The sequence below is a fragment of the Epinephelus lanceolatus genome, chromosome 16, assembly GCF_041903045.1.
Source record: "Epinephelus lanceolatus isolate andai-2023 chromosome 16, ASM4190304v1, whole genome shotgun sequence".
NCBI classification, from domain to species: Eukaryota; Metazoa; Chordata; class Actinopteri; order Perciformes; family Serranidae; genus Epinephelus; species Epinephelus lanceolatus.
This window is the reverse complement of record NC_135749.1, coordinates 10,761,721-10,775,346: the sequence shown is the minus strand read 5'-3', so window position 1 is coordinate 10,775,346 and position 13,626 is coordinate 10,761,721. Positions and strand designations below refer to the sequence as shown.

The 13,626-nt window shown below is 43.8% G+C and overlaps 1 protein-coding gene across 1 annotated transcript in view; it reads right to left on the bottom strand.

The window, feature by feature from the left end:
* Window positions 1-473: 473 nt before the first annotated feature.
* The window catches only part of gatad2b (GATA zinc finger domain containing 2B), a 45,689-nt gene continuing 32,536 nt past the window's right edge, over window positions 474-13,626 (bottom strand). Inside the window, exons 3-11 of the mRNA XM_033636863.2 lie at window positions 11,204-11,333; window positions 10,680-10,811; window positions 8,905-9,033; window positions 6,396-6,566; window positions 4,877-5,246; window positions 4,584-4,786; window positions 3,969-4,079; window positions 3,402-3,612; window positions 474-2,071 (exon numbers count right to left, since the gene is read on the bottom strand). Coding sequence (XP_033492754.2) covers window positions 1,935-2,071; window positions 3,402-3,612; window positions 3,969-4,079; window positions 4,584-4,786; window positions 4,877-5,246; window positions 6,396-6,566; window positions 8,905-9,033; window positions 10,680-10,811; window positions 11,204-11,333 — 1,594 coding nt within the window. The 3' untranslated portion in view covers window positions 474-1,934. The remainder of the gene's footprint in view (window positions 2,072-3,401; window positions 3,613-3,968; window positions 4,080-4,583; window positions 4,787-4,876; window positions 5,247-6,395; window positions 6,567-8,904; window positions 9,034-10,679; window positions 10,812-11,203; window positions 11,334-13,626) is intronic.

Below are 13,626 nucleotides of genomic sequence, written 5' to 3'. Positions count from 1 at the left end.
AAAATAGGATCAAACCACTCATCATCCCTAAAACACAAACCTTGATGCAATCCACAATACTCAGGACATCTCCCCTAACACTCCGGTGGGCTGTCAGCCAGCGTCCGGACCTTAGCCACTCTCAATTGTAACATTCTTTTCCTCCTTTTTAAAAAAAATGTTTTTCCAATTGGAAATATGCAAAGTGCTCCTCTGGAGTGAGGCAACTTGTGTGCAGAGCATGCACACAATGATTGATCCATGTCTCTCCCATAAAAGATATAATCCACATCCTTTTTTTTCTCCCTCTGAAGCTAGGTATCTATACATTATCCATACAGATATTTCAATAGTTTTTGTTTTTAGCTATGTTGATTATTATCGTCTCCGGGGGCTAATACCTCTCAGGCACGCCACCATTTCATTAGGAGACGCCGCAAAAAATAACAAACAAATAAACTAACAGATAAACTAAAAAAAAAGAAGGGAAGGTTGGGTGGGAGGGGTCAACAATCAGAAAACAATCTAAAAATCCAAATATAACAAGAAAAGGAACCCAGATTTTTCTAGGTTTTTAGGTACAGAATCTGTGGTTTGGACGCAGAAAATGTGCCTCCACCTTCAGATTTGAGTTCTTTTCACTTTCTCAAAGAACATGTGATGCCAAGAGGAGCTGCTGGGTAAAAAGGGTTCAGTCTGTGCATACTGGATAACCAAAGGTATCTAGGGGGGCATGGAGGGGTCGGTGGCAGGTAGTGAGATAGGAGGGAAAACCAACTTGCTTCTCTCTGAGTGGACTCCATCATCCCCCCGTTCATACAGGGTGAGTTTGTAGACGATGTCCTCCGGCCTGTCAGCTCCCTCCTTGCTTAAGTTTATATGGGCTGTTGGTCCAGTGAAGGTGCAGTAGTTTCGTCTGTCAGTCCTGATTAGTACAACTACAGTTTGTAGTTAACAGTTACATCCATCTGGTAAGTGTTCAAATCTGTAGCAGGAGAGGCAGACGTCTGAAATGAAGAAACTGGTGATGACCTTTGATTTGGAAATGGTGGGAGCCGACTAGAAAAGCACAAGGTTTTCCAAAATCTGATCACATAGGATTCTCTTTTGTACACATATGCACCTTTTGTTAGTCATGTCGGTTGATTAGCTCTGATGGTAGCAGGATGTCTCCTCAAAATTGGTGATGCTGCCCCAAACCCAAGTTGTCGGAGCTGCATATCGGTGTGAAAACAGCTCTTGAAACTGGCCCTTTTGACAAGACGATACAAATGTGGGTGCTCTGGTCTCAATTTCATTTTCATGCCCCCCCCACCCCTGTTTTTGTTCCTATTGAGTATTTTCCACTTTGTTACTCCAAGTTAGCGAGCTAACACTTTTTACAAAGCTTCAAAGTTGTTAAACTTTATGTTGCATAGCAACCAGAATGCACCCTGTTGATCTGTTACTAGCAATAGTCACATCTAAGCTTTATAATTGAGTGGAGAAAAAAATCCTATATGATCGTGGCCTAAAGTGGCCCTACAATGACTCACCGTCACTGCCCAAGGTAAAGGAGCGACAGCAGAGAAACAAAAACGGACCAAACACTTATAAAAGAAAAAAAGCATAATGAGTAATCGTAACTGAAGCAAAAATGGTAGTTGCAGGTATAATAATAGTGCTACCAACAGCGATAATAATGGGAATTATAATTGTTAAACAACGCTGACGAAGAAGATTTTTACTATAATAACAACATTTGAGATGCACTGACAGTTTAGTGTCTTTGTCCGACTTCGTGGGTTTTCATGGGTTGGTTTAAGGTAGGCACACGGACAGGCACTGCATGCGATGGGGGGTGGGGTGGGGGTGGGGTGGGGATGTTGGTCGATCTGGGAGTGCTTCAGTATGGGGTAGGAGGGCAGGATGGGGGGGGGGGGGGGCTTCAGAGGGGCAGGAGAGCTGGGCGGGGCTCATTTCTGTCCGGTGATGGACTGCGATATGGATCGAGGTGGGATCATGTCCAACAGGTACTCTCTCTGCCGGTCTGCTAAGCTGGAGCTCTTATGGGGTCCAACTGCCGCTGGGTTCAGATAGGCAATATTTAACCCTGTGGGAACAAGACAGACACATAAAGAGGAGACTGTAAGGTCTGGCAACACTTAAAGTTTAGGCTCTGGAGTTTCCATATAAAATCTTAAATATTTATTTACCCCAAAGCCATGACTTTTGATCAGGCATAATACGTGATCACCCCATATAAAAAAATAAAATTCACTGTCCCTTAACGGATCACTATGACACCAGATTTGTCCTGTATTTTCGTACATGTATGAGGGTATTCTTTTCTCTCAGATATTGGTAGGGACAATTCTGTCCTCCCAAAATATTGGTAGGGATATGTCCCTGTTGTCCACATGCAAATCTACGCCTTTGTTTGACTGCACTGGTATGAGTGACTCTGAGCACAGACAGAGGTCGGCGAAATGCTTAACTCTTACCCCATTTACACTGTCGGTTCAAGGCAGGAATATCGCAACATTATGCTGCCTTCCAGTTTTGAACAAAAGGTACGATCATAGAGTTAGGGGACTGATTTGTCTTGCCTCTGACAGGACAACCAGCAGGATGAGATCACAGGCTGCATGGGTGTGATGTTCTGACAATGTGTTATGCGTGTGACCCACTGAGGGAGACTTAACAAGTAGCTGGCAGCAGCTAGTGGCTTACTCAAAGAGGAGGAACAGCGGCCGAAAATGCCCAACAATGAGGTCTGGGAGCTCCTTACCCTCCGAGAAGAGGACAAGATCAGCTGCTACATAACAGAGATGGTGAATAATTGCTATTGCTAGTGCCATGTTATGCCATTGTTATTGTTGATAAAGAGGCTGCGATGCCGACATGCCTTCTAAAAACCACACATGGGAGCAGCATGATGCTGCCGTTGTTTGGTTCTGTGTAAAAATGCAAAGGTGGCATGAAGAAGGGACTTCATCACGATTTTATAGTACGATCTATGTGTAAAGACGGCTTCTGTCTCTAAAAAGTCTCAAAGACCAGTGTATAAAAGATTCAGATAGCAGCTTCTCGTTCATATCATATCAGCTGTCACTGGTTCAAGTGCTCTCTTCAACCAGCGTCTATTTGGTCAAAGATTATTTGTGAGGGAAGAGGCTCCACTCTGTAGCACCACAGTCCAGTCAGAGTGGACTGAGTTGATTCATGCCAATTTCACATTCTCTCAGTAAAACTTTCATTCATATCATATCTATAATTTAAGATGATCAACTTTTTTAGTTTTGAACCACGACCTTCAATATTTCAGTCAAGTCTTGCCAGATCGAGCATCTACAGCTGTTATTTCAATGTGTCAGACATCCCTGATGAACATGAGTTGATTCAGGCACCCCAACACACAGCAGACCCTGTACAGCAGATACCTGGGATGTTGTAGATCTGGCGACGGCTGTCATGCTGCAGTCTATTGCTGCTACTGCTGCTGCTGCCTCCACCGCTGCCACAGTGCTTGGCACTAGTCATTCCCATGAGGCTGCTGGCCACTGACAGCTGGGAGGCCTGGGCGAAGTTGGACAGAACACCTCGCGCTGAGTTGGACAGACCTCGCTGCAGGGAGGCCTGAGGCTGGGGAGCCTGAGGACAGTACAGACATCCCATTAACTTCACCATTGCTGCCACACAGTGCACAAATTACACATTGTAGGTTAGCAGATGCAATGCATTACTGGATTTAGTCAATTGTCAAGTACAAATAACAGAAACTTGGTGGTTACAGCTTAAAACATGCTTAGTTAGAGTCCATTTCTTTGTTTCATGTCATCATCCGTACTGCAGAACACGAGACATTCACATGACCACAAAAAAATCCTGAGCACTTTTTTTTTCCAAAGCCTTTTTGTTACAGATCATTCTACACCGACAGGCAGACAAACTTACAAATACTTTTACACAAGCAAAGGCGGACTGTGAGATGGCAGGCTGCAGTGTACCTGGCGGAGTGCATGATGTCGAATCATGGTGTCAGTCTTGGAGGCATTGGGGCCAGTAGGAGCCGAGCTGGGAGAGAGGGCCGCCTGCTGCTGAAGCCTCTGTTCAATTTCCTGTCATGGTGGCACATTTAGGAGTTTACATTGATTCATACATTCACATACATCCATTCCATTTAGCCCTTGTAGCCAACAGTTGTTTGAAAGCAGTTGTACTGAAAACCCGGTCAGATAACCTAGCTAACATGAGTGTTTGGGAGTTTTTGGCAGGTTGACAACATCTCTAAAAAGGTCAGTGTCAGGCCCTGGGCAGAGAAGGCATGTAGTACATTGTGCTGTGTGATCACAGCGCTTTTCTGCCTGCATCCTCTCACTGAAGTACATTGAGTTCAGAGGTGATTCTCCTATGTTGCTGCTCTCTGTTAAAAAGTGTGTAGTTCACCCATTCCTTAAAAGGTGCAAATGTCCACAGGACATGGCAAAAGAAACCATTTACTAAATAATAAGATGTATTATTTCTCTGAGATGTAGGTGGCAAGATTAGGATGATGTTGTTGTGATATAACTTTATGTTGATATGTATATAAACAAACTGTTGCAGAGGGACATGGTGCTGACCTGCTCCTGCTGCAGGGCCTTCACAAAGGCGTTCTTCAGCCTGTTGGTGTGCTCCGCCTTCAGAGCCTTCTTCTGATTGGAAGTCATGCACTGCTCACAGAGAATTCGCCCGCTCTTCTCTTGCTTCCAGTGGGGGGTGAAGTCGGTTCTGCATTGGGCACAGAAGAAAGGCTCCATGCGGGCCAGCGTCCCTCTGAGTTTACCTACAGAGAAGAATTTTGGTGCTTACTTTATCTATGAGTTTGACTAAAACGAATGATCTGTTTTCTCTCCTCTGAGTGTTGGCTGCTTACCCTGACTGTCGAGCACACTCTGCACCACCTCCTCCAGGCCCACCATGTAGATGAACTCGCTGTTGGCGGCAGAGGGCAGGAAGTGAAGGAGTGGGGCGGGGGGTTTGGGTGGAGGGATCTCCAGCAGGGTTTTCTCAAGCTGCTTCCTAAGGGCCAGCTTGGCCGCCGCCTGGCTACTGGCCTGATCGGCCATGGAGCTCACCCCTCCGCCAGCCGAGCTGGACATGGTGGATGGGCTGACAGCCGAGGCTCCGCCCAGGCCACCAGCCACCCCGCCGGCCCCTGCTGCTGCTGCTGCTTGCATGTGGGCCAGGTTCATGTACATGGCACTAGAGCCTGAGCGCTGGGAAGCTGCCACCTGCTGGCTGGCCTGCAGGGAGACACACATTCACTTTTGCTTAGCAAAGTAAAGTCACATTTTTAAGGTTTGAGCACTGATGTCACAACCTGCCACAGAATAAAAGAACATTTGCTGCCTTTGCTTCCCTTCAATGCCCTGAGCTACTTTATGTGTTATCATTTACACAACAGCTTTTAATGCAGTTCTTTTTAAAGTGCTCCCTGTCTACTGATTGGCCTCAGCCTATAGAGCTGCGGATGTTTAAGTAACAATGGTCTTTGGACAGAGGTTTGCAAAGGTCCACTTGGTTCCTAATAAGTGAGAGCCAGTCAGGGAACTCAGGCCAGGTCCTGCTGCATGTGTGTCAATAACTCTAATACACAAGTGGATCCGAACAGACTCTTGACAGCTCTGCTCTTGGGTAAGCATCATGATGCTGCCAGTGCTGGTGTCCTCTTTCTTGGGTCTGCTTGAGTTCAATTCATTTTGGACTGGGCCTTATTATTCGGTCTGCTGGGATAGTGTGTGAGTGTACTCAGGTTCCAATGGGGCTGAATCTCTCTTTGCAGAGAATGGATTAAGTGACATCATAAATCAATATGCAATACTGATTTTGATCTGTCTTTGTCAGGAACTGTCAAGTCTTTAAATTCGATTGGACTGTTTCGGATTAGGTCTAAACACCCAAAGAACCTGTAATGTAACCTGTATCTTTAGTGTTTGTTAAATGCTGCTAAAAACAGAAATATGAAATAAACAACATTCTTTTTTATGTTAAGAATGTTGCCGGGCTCAAATTTTTAGTGATTTAAGTTGTTACAAATGTCAGTGTGATTTTAAAACAGGTTTTCTTACATCTGGAACAGAGTCTGAAAGTTCTGGTTTCACTCAGGCTCACTACGATGACTAAGACAGTTAACAGTTTCACCGCAGACTAACTTTTTCCCCTTAAGTTAAGCTCACTGTGGATACTCCTCAACTGAATGCGCTGCTCTCACCCACTCGCTAAAGCATTACTGATTTTTGTTACATAAAATTAAAATCACAATAACAGAAAAAATCATCTCTAAATAAGAGGTTTCTGCACAGCTACAGAGAGAAAAGCTGACTTCACTGTCAACACAGTCTATGACATTACTGAATGCACTGCAGTTAGCTGGGCTTGGTATGGCTCCATACCTGCTGGTAGCTGACTGCATTGGCCAAGCTGCTTGAGCTGGAGCGAGACATCCCAGGCTTAGAAGAGATCCTCTGGCCTTGCAACTGGGCAGGGTTGGGGGCTATCACTCGCTGGGACATCAGCATGGGCGGCAGGTTGGCATTGGCTGCTGACCTGATGACTGTATGACCCTACAGAGAGGAAAAACAGAGAAGTTAAATGAAAGGAAAATACTCAAAGTAAAGGAAACACTTTATGCAGTTAAACATTTTTGTTTGATATAAGGGTAAGTTTGGGATTTTTTAACATGGACCTCATATACCTATGTTTTTGTGTCTTAGTGACCAATTGAAATTGGTCCAGTATTAAGCGAGGCCGCTGCAACCGGCAGCAGCAAAACAAACTGCTTTGTAACCACTCTGTGCATGATCACACCGTCAATTAACATCCACTAAAGTTGCTTATTTTTGTCACAGACAGGCTCAGATTATTATTACTATTGTCTGATAGCTTATGAAAAGGATCCTGCAGAGATACAGCTTTTTATTAAAGAATAAGATCCTTTTTATTTTACCAGAAACAGCCCAAAAATCACTATTGCCAAACCCACCAGACTCCATTTAAAATAACAGTACATTTATCACCCCAAAACACTTCACTTAAAGTCAACAAAAACAATACGAAACTCATATAACCCATCTTGGTTTGTCTTCTCACTATTCCAAAAATCACTAACTCTAGTTTGGTTGAAATAACAAGTCTGGTGTCTATAACAATGGTGATGTCAGGGCAGTTTCTGGCTAAACAAAAAGGATCTTAATCTTTAACAAAAAGGTCTATCGCTGTAAGGATACTTTCCACAACTTGTCAGACACTTAAAATGACAGTCTGAGCCTGTCAGTGGCAAAAACAAGCACTTTTAGTGGACATAAATTCACATTGCCAACATGCCCCTGATGGTTACGCTGCTGTCTGTTTCAGTCTCGTTCAATATTGGACCAAGTTCAAAAACCATTGTTTCCATTCGTTACTTAGACACACAAAACATAAACTAAACATAAAGCTAAACATTTGTATAAGAAGTGTTTCTAATATTTAGTCTACCATCATTAATATACATTTTGTGGACGAAATATTACAAACATCTTTCGGTACGGTGCAATACAATCATGACGGGAGGATTTATTACATGGCTGTTATATGCCTGCATTAGTTTGAGCGGGACAGACCTTGTACACCAACAACTGAGTGTATAACACTGTGTAAATCTCTTCATAATAAATGAGGCACTTATGTTGACACGTTTTACCACAAACCAGGTCTAATGAGAGTCTATATTAAGGGTGGAGCTCTCTCTTCATGTACACACATCCAGTGTTTGAACAGATACTATACACAGTGTGGGCAGCAGAGGGCAGCAGCTGCTTGGTGAGTAAACCAACAACAAACCAGGCAGAATATCTCACACACACACACACACACACACACACACACACACACACACACACACACACACACAGCCATCCATAACCACAGAAATCTGCTGAATATTTAACACCAACTCAACATGTAATGGAGGAGCAGGGCTACGTCACGCAAGAACAAAGGCTTCCAGCAGGAGGCTGTCTTATAATCAGAGCGGGACCTTCTACCATTCACAGCATTCTAAAATAACCCCAGTATTTATGTCAGTCAAAAACAGCATCTTAATCCCAATTAAACCTGAACCTTTACCTTGACCTCACATAGCACATTTTTTGTCTCTGCATACTCACAGAGGGCCGAAGCAAATATTCTAAAAAGCTTGGATGATGAGAGATATGGAGGATACAGACATTCACCTCTGGAAAAGGCATATGCGTTTCAATTTCTGTTCGGATTTCTCCAAATGGAATTTCAGTGTTGTATTCAAGACCACTTGAGTAAAATTTAAGACAAGGCCAAGCACAGTCAAATTTGATGTTAAATAGTCAAGAGACTGACAGAAATAGAGCCCTCTCCCAAAACCAAGCTTGAAGAAAGACTTTTTATTCTGTTAAAAATCCCCCAGCGATTTAGAATTGCATTTGGGGGAATCACAAGAGACAGATTTTGGAAAAAAGAATGGATGAAATCTAGTATGGGTCGAGTTTCAAAAGCACTAGATGGTACGTTCCTCACGACACAACAGGATAGCATCTTTTCCTTAGACCCTCCCTGTCAGGTAAACACCACAAACTCCAGACGTCACAGGTTCTCTGTTATCTACTTGTAGGTATTTTGTCAGACTCAGACACTGAGGACATTCCATGAGACAGCTGTTTCACTGTGTAGCATTAACCATGACCAGTAAACTGACCTGTCGGAGTACAACTGGTGGAGTGGCCCTTTAATTTGAGATTAAGATGTGTTTGCCCCACCTGATTCCCTCAGGACTAATAGTATTATTCAAGTAGTGGGCAGGATTAATCATTAACTCTCTGGAGGTGTATACATGTAATAGTGAATCAAATGTAAAGAACACACAAACACACACACACACACACAGACCTGTGCAGTGCGGAGGTTCTGGGGCTCAGGGTTGTGCAGGCCCGGCCTCACAGGCAGCTTCCCCAGACCAGGAGAGCTGTGCATGGGAGGAGGCTGCACAGAGGATGCAGCGTTCTGGACCACTGGAACCTGCACACAGTCATCAACAGAGCATTAACACAGCAACACGATTCCTGTTATAGTAACATTTTTTTTTAACCTTGAGGTTTTACTTCACATACATTTTAAATCATATTACAGTACCCAATTACAGCTCGACCTTAACAGCCAATCTGAAAAGAGCCATGTTTAGCCTATTTAACACAGCTCATATATTTGCTTCAAATGCTGTCGACAATTTTTAAAACGCACCATAGTGTTGTCTAAGGTATGCTGCAATCACTCTACAGAATATTTCTGTCTATATAGATGCTCACTGCGTCAATGTAGGTACTCATAGAGTCATAAATTCTTACCATGACTTAAATCAAAGACACTTCTGCATTAAAAGTCTGGATAAAGAGCGGGCAAGCACTTGCATTTAAACTCTGCTCTTGCATTCCATGGAAATCCCACCTCTCAGCTCGTTCATCAGCCAGTTCTGTCATGGCTCACCTATGCCTGTTACTTTACGTGATGTAAAAAAAAAATGCATGTGTTTGGGAAGTACTGAGCATTACGACTGGATAAATGAGACATGGATCGTACTGCATGAATTGTGAGAGTAGTTTTGCTGTTAAATGTGAACTGATTTACTGCAGTTCATCAAGAATTTTCTCCATTTTCGGATTCTTTGTTCACCATGGAGGCATGGAAGACAAACAGAGTAACTGGTATGTAAATCATTAGTTAGGGGGTGAAGCATTTCTTTAAGCTACAATAATACACCATAATTTATTTGTTACATTTTTTATCGATAATATCAAACTGCAAAGTGCGATATTTCCCTCTGAAATGCAGCACAGTAGAAGTAGAAAGTAGCATAAAATAGATATTACAAATAAATTCATAGCACGCAATTGTACTTAAAGCTGCAGTAAGTAGAAAGCCTGAAAACGGTTGATTTTTGAGTCTCATCTGAGTTAGGTTTCGTTCGTCTCTGCCCTGAGCCCCTCCTACCAGACGAGCATGCGAGTATTTTATCCTACTTGGTTCTATTTCTCAGCTCTCCCTCACCTTGCAGCAGCCCTCCTCATCCCTCCCTCGCAGCCCCGCACATACCCCCCTCGGCTCGGCTCTCCCTCTCCGCGGAGAGCCCTCGGCTCTGCTCCTACGGCCGACCCTCGTGCCCTCCGGCCAGGCCCGGCCCCGCCTCACCCTTCCCCTCCCTCTGGGGCTCCGGGGAACCGAGTTCTGTCGTCCTTTTTTTGGGTTGTTTAGCCGTCCGTGTAGGCAGTTGTAGCCAATGCTGGAATAGCTATTTTACCTGGTGCACTGTTCACCATTGCCGCTTGCTCTCCCCTTCTGTCGGCGGCATGCGAACGTGCATATGCAGTGGCACAGCCAATAGGAAAGCAGTGGTCTGAGCTGACCTTTGATTGGTTGATGCACATCGGCACGATACTGATTCTTTAGAGGCTGAACACAGAGCCATGGTGAGGTGCAGAAACCTATTGTTTGTCATAGACCACTTGACTTACATCATGCTTAGAGGATATTATAAAATTTTTACTCAATTATACCAAAACAATGTTGCCTACTGCAGCTTTAAGTACAGTACTGGAGTGAAATGTAATTAATGACATTCCACCACAGAGTGTCCAGCAGTGTAAAAGTGTGGTAGCAGCAGCACTGACCTTCTGCACCACATTCTCCTTCTGCATCTGACTCTGTCGGAGCTTCTTGAGGAGGACCAGGCGGGCCTCCTCCAGACGCAGCTCCTCTCTCAGAGCTTTGATCATCTGCTGCCGCTCTTCTCCTGTCTTCCCCTGGAACACACACACACAGAGAAAATCACAATGACACATGGTATCCTGATGGCAAATTTAAGGCAACCTAATTACACATCACTGGGCTAAACAGCCTCCCTAAATACACCTTCAAATAAATAAGAATTTAAGAGAAATGTCTCCTTTATTCTGATGATGTATGTCATGATTTATCTGTGATGAGATATTTGCCTGACTGCTATTAATAAGTCCCTACAATTATTTTTTATTTCTACCGTAATTTCTAATTGTGTTTTTGCTCTATAGCTTTAATTTCTTGCTAATGCATTCATTATGTTGATTAATCAAGGACTGCAAAGATTTCATTTTGACAGTATCTGACACGCAAGTTGCAAACAGCTCTACAATATGTTCAGTGTGTTTCTTATTACCTTGAACATGTCCAAGTTGGCCTGGTGCAGGCGCTCCTCAGGGCGAGGTGTTGTTCTGGGACTGGATGCCTCGTTGTCTGACAGGATGATGACGTCCGGAGAGGGAGTTCGTCTGTCATGGTCTGCATCACTACATGGGCAAACAAGAAAAACAAATCTGGACATGAAGCTTTGAGTGGCCGACTTAGGAGTCAGTTTGTCAGGCAGTGCACACCACATTGGAGGAGTGGGATATGAGGAGCACCACAGCCTCTAGGAGCTGCTAGCAGGGCTGTTGGGGCAGCTCTGACTTAAACTTTTTTGAGCCTTTCTTTTCATTTCAGTGTAGTAAGCCCTTTAATCTAGCTGGTCACTGCAAACTGATGCAGTGCAAAGGCTTAAATACATATTTCCACTCTTACCTGTAGTGCTATTTATCCCGTTTGTTGCATTAACAGCCATCAGCGTCTCACACTTTTGTGAGTTACATCGCTACTTCTCAAAGGGAAATTTGACCCCAAGCATGAGGTCACACACTTTTATAGATCTGATTATTTTTGTCATTTCAACGCATGTAAACTTTTGGGATGGATCATACACACACATCTTTGCACGAGACCTCAGATCTGTCTGGGTAAATTTAGAGAAATGTGTCAATGATGCACCAGATGTCTGGAATAAATCCATCTAATGAAAGGGTGGAAACTTCACATAGCCTCAGTGAAGAACTGCAATATTCAGTCTTCAGGCCTCTTTAAGTCTTAGGGTAGGTCTCCACGGACTTTGGGACATTTCTGCTGTTCTTCCTGGCAGATCCTCTCAGGCTCAATCACACTATGTACTGACATCTTTATGTCTCTCCACAGATGTTTTCTGTCACGTGTCCTTAACTCAGGAGTGGCCTGATTAGCCACTTGCATGGGTATGTTACAGAGTGCTCTGGGTACTTGGTCACCTCGCTGACTGAGGTGCTTCTGCCCAGGTTACTGAGTTTCGGGGTACAACCAGCTCTAGGTAGGTGGTTCCAGACTTCTTCTGTGTCATTATGATGGAGCCCACTGTGCTCCTGGCAACAGTAGCCTTTTTGTGATTTCATACCCTCACCCAGATCTGCACCTCCACACAGTTTCACACAGTTTTATCATGGAGGTCTACAGAGAGCTGCTTGGTTTTTTGATGTCACCACAACAGTGAACAGCGGGACCTTAGAAACACAGATGTGTGCTTTTCGAAATCACGTCCAATGTATCGAGGATGCCACTGGTGGACTCGAATCAAGTTGTAGAGTCTCAAAGATAATCAAAGCTAACACTGTGCACCTGAGCTCAATGGGAAAAGCCAAAGCAAAGGCTCTGAATATATTCATAGATTTCTGTTTCTGATCTTGAAGAACTTGAAGTGAAATAATTCGATTTTTAATTAAATCTTTAACACCCCTTTCTCTTCAGTAACTTCTCTGCTGATATCAGAGATCTGACTCCACTGAGGCCTTTACATCCAAAGTTAAAACTAACCTTTTCGGCTCAACTTTCGGTTAGTTGTTTATTTTATGATTACGTCAGGCTTGTAACTGTGACTATTATCCTTCTGGTGGGTTTTTTCCTTTTCACATGTAGTGCTATATATCAGTCTAGATTGTTTTGGTGTGAGTTGCCAAGTGATAGAGATATCTGCCGCACAGCTGTCTACCTTCTCTCATATATAATGGAACTAGATGGCTCAGCTTGAGTTGCTCAGAGCACCAAAACATAGATTTTAAAAACTTAACTGAAATGTCTCTTTCCAGAAACCATGACCAGGTTACTCAAGATAATACACAGATCCTCTTGTGAGAGTTTCACGTAGGAACTATTTTCTCTCTACCAAACTACACCCGCCAGCTGCATCACTGCGCATAAGGAAGCATGTATCTACTGCCTGAGCTAGCTAGCATTACAGCTCAGCCAACGAGGACGCCTTTAATGTTTACATCTCATGCTGTCACAAGCATGAGCCTCTCGTCCATGAGTAGATGCACATTTCCTTCTGGGTGGTGATATGGTTGGCAGCTGTAGTTCAGGTGAACTGACTCTTTAAGCCCAGTACTTACAGTCTGAATTAGTCCTGCAGATAAGAATACTGTAAACTCTCTGAAACCACTGCATCTCGCCTACCCTCTACTTGTCTGTGTCACAGCTCTCTTTCTCTCTCTCCTCTTCACTCAGCCTTCTCTGGGCATCCATGTCTATGTTTACAATCCATCTATTATTTTGTCATCCTCATTGTCTACACTGTAATTTTAATATGTTGACTATTCTGCACACATGACATCTATTGCACGTTGTCTGTCCTGGGAGAGGGATCGCTCCTCTGCTGCTATTTCTGAGGTTTCTTCCATTTTTTCCTCGCTAAAGGATTTTTTGGGGGGTTTAACCTTATCAGAGGGTTTAAGGACAGAGGGTGTT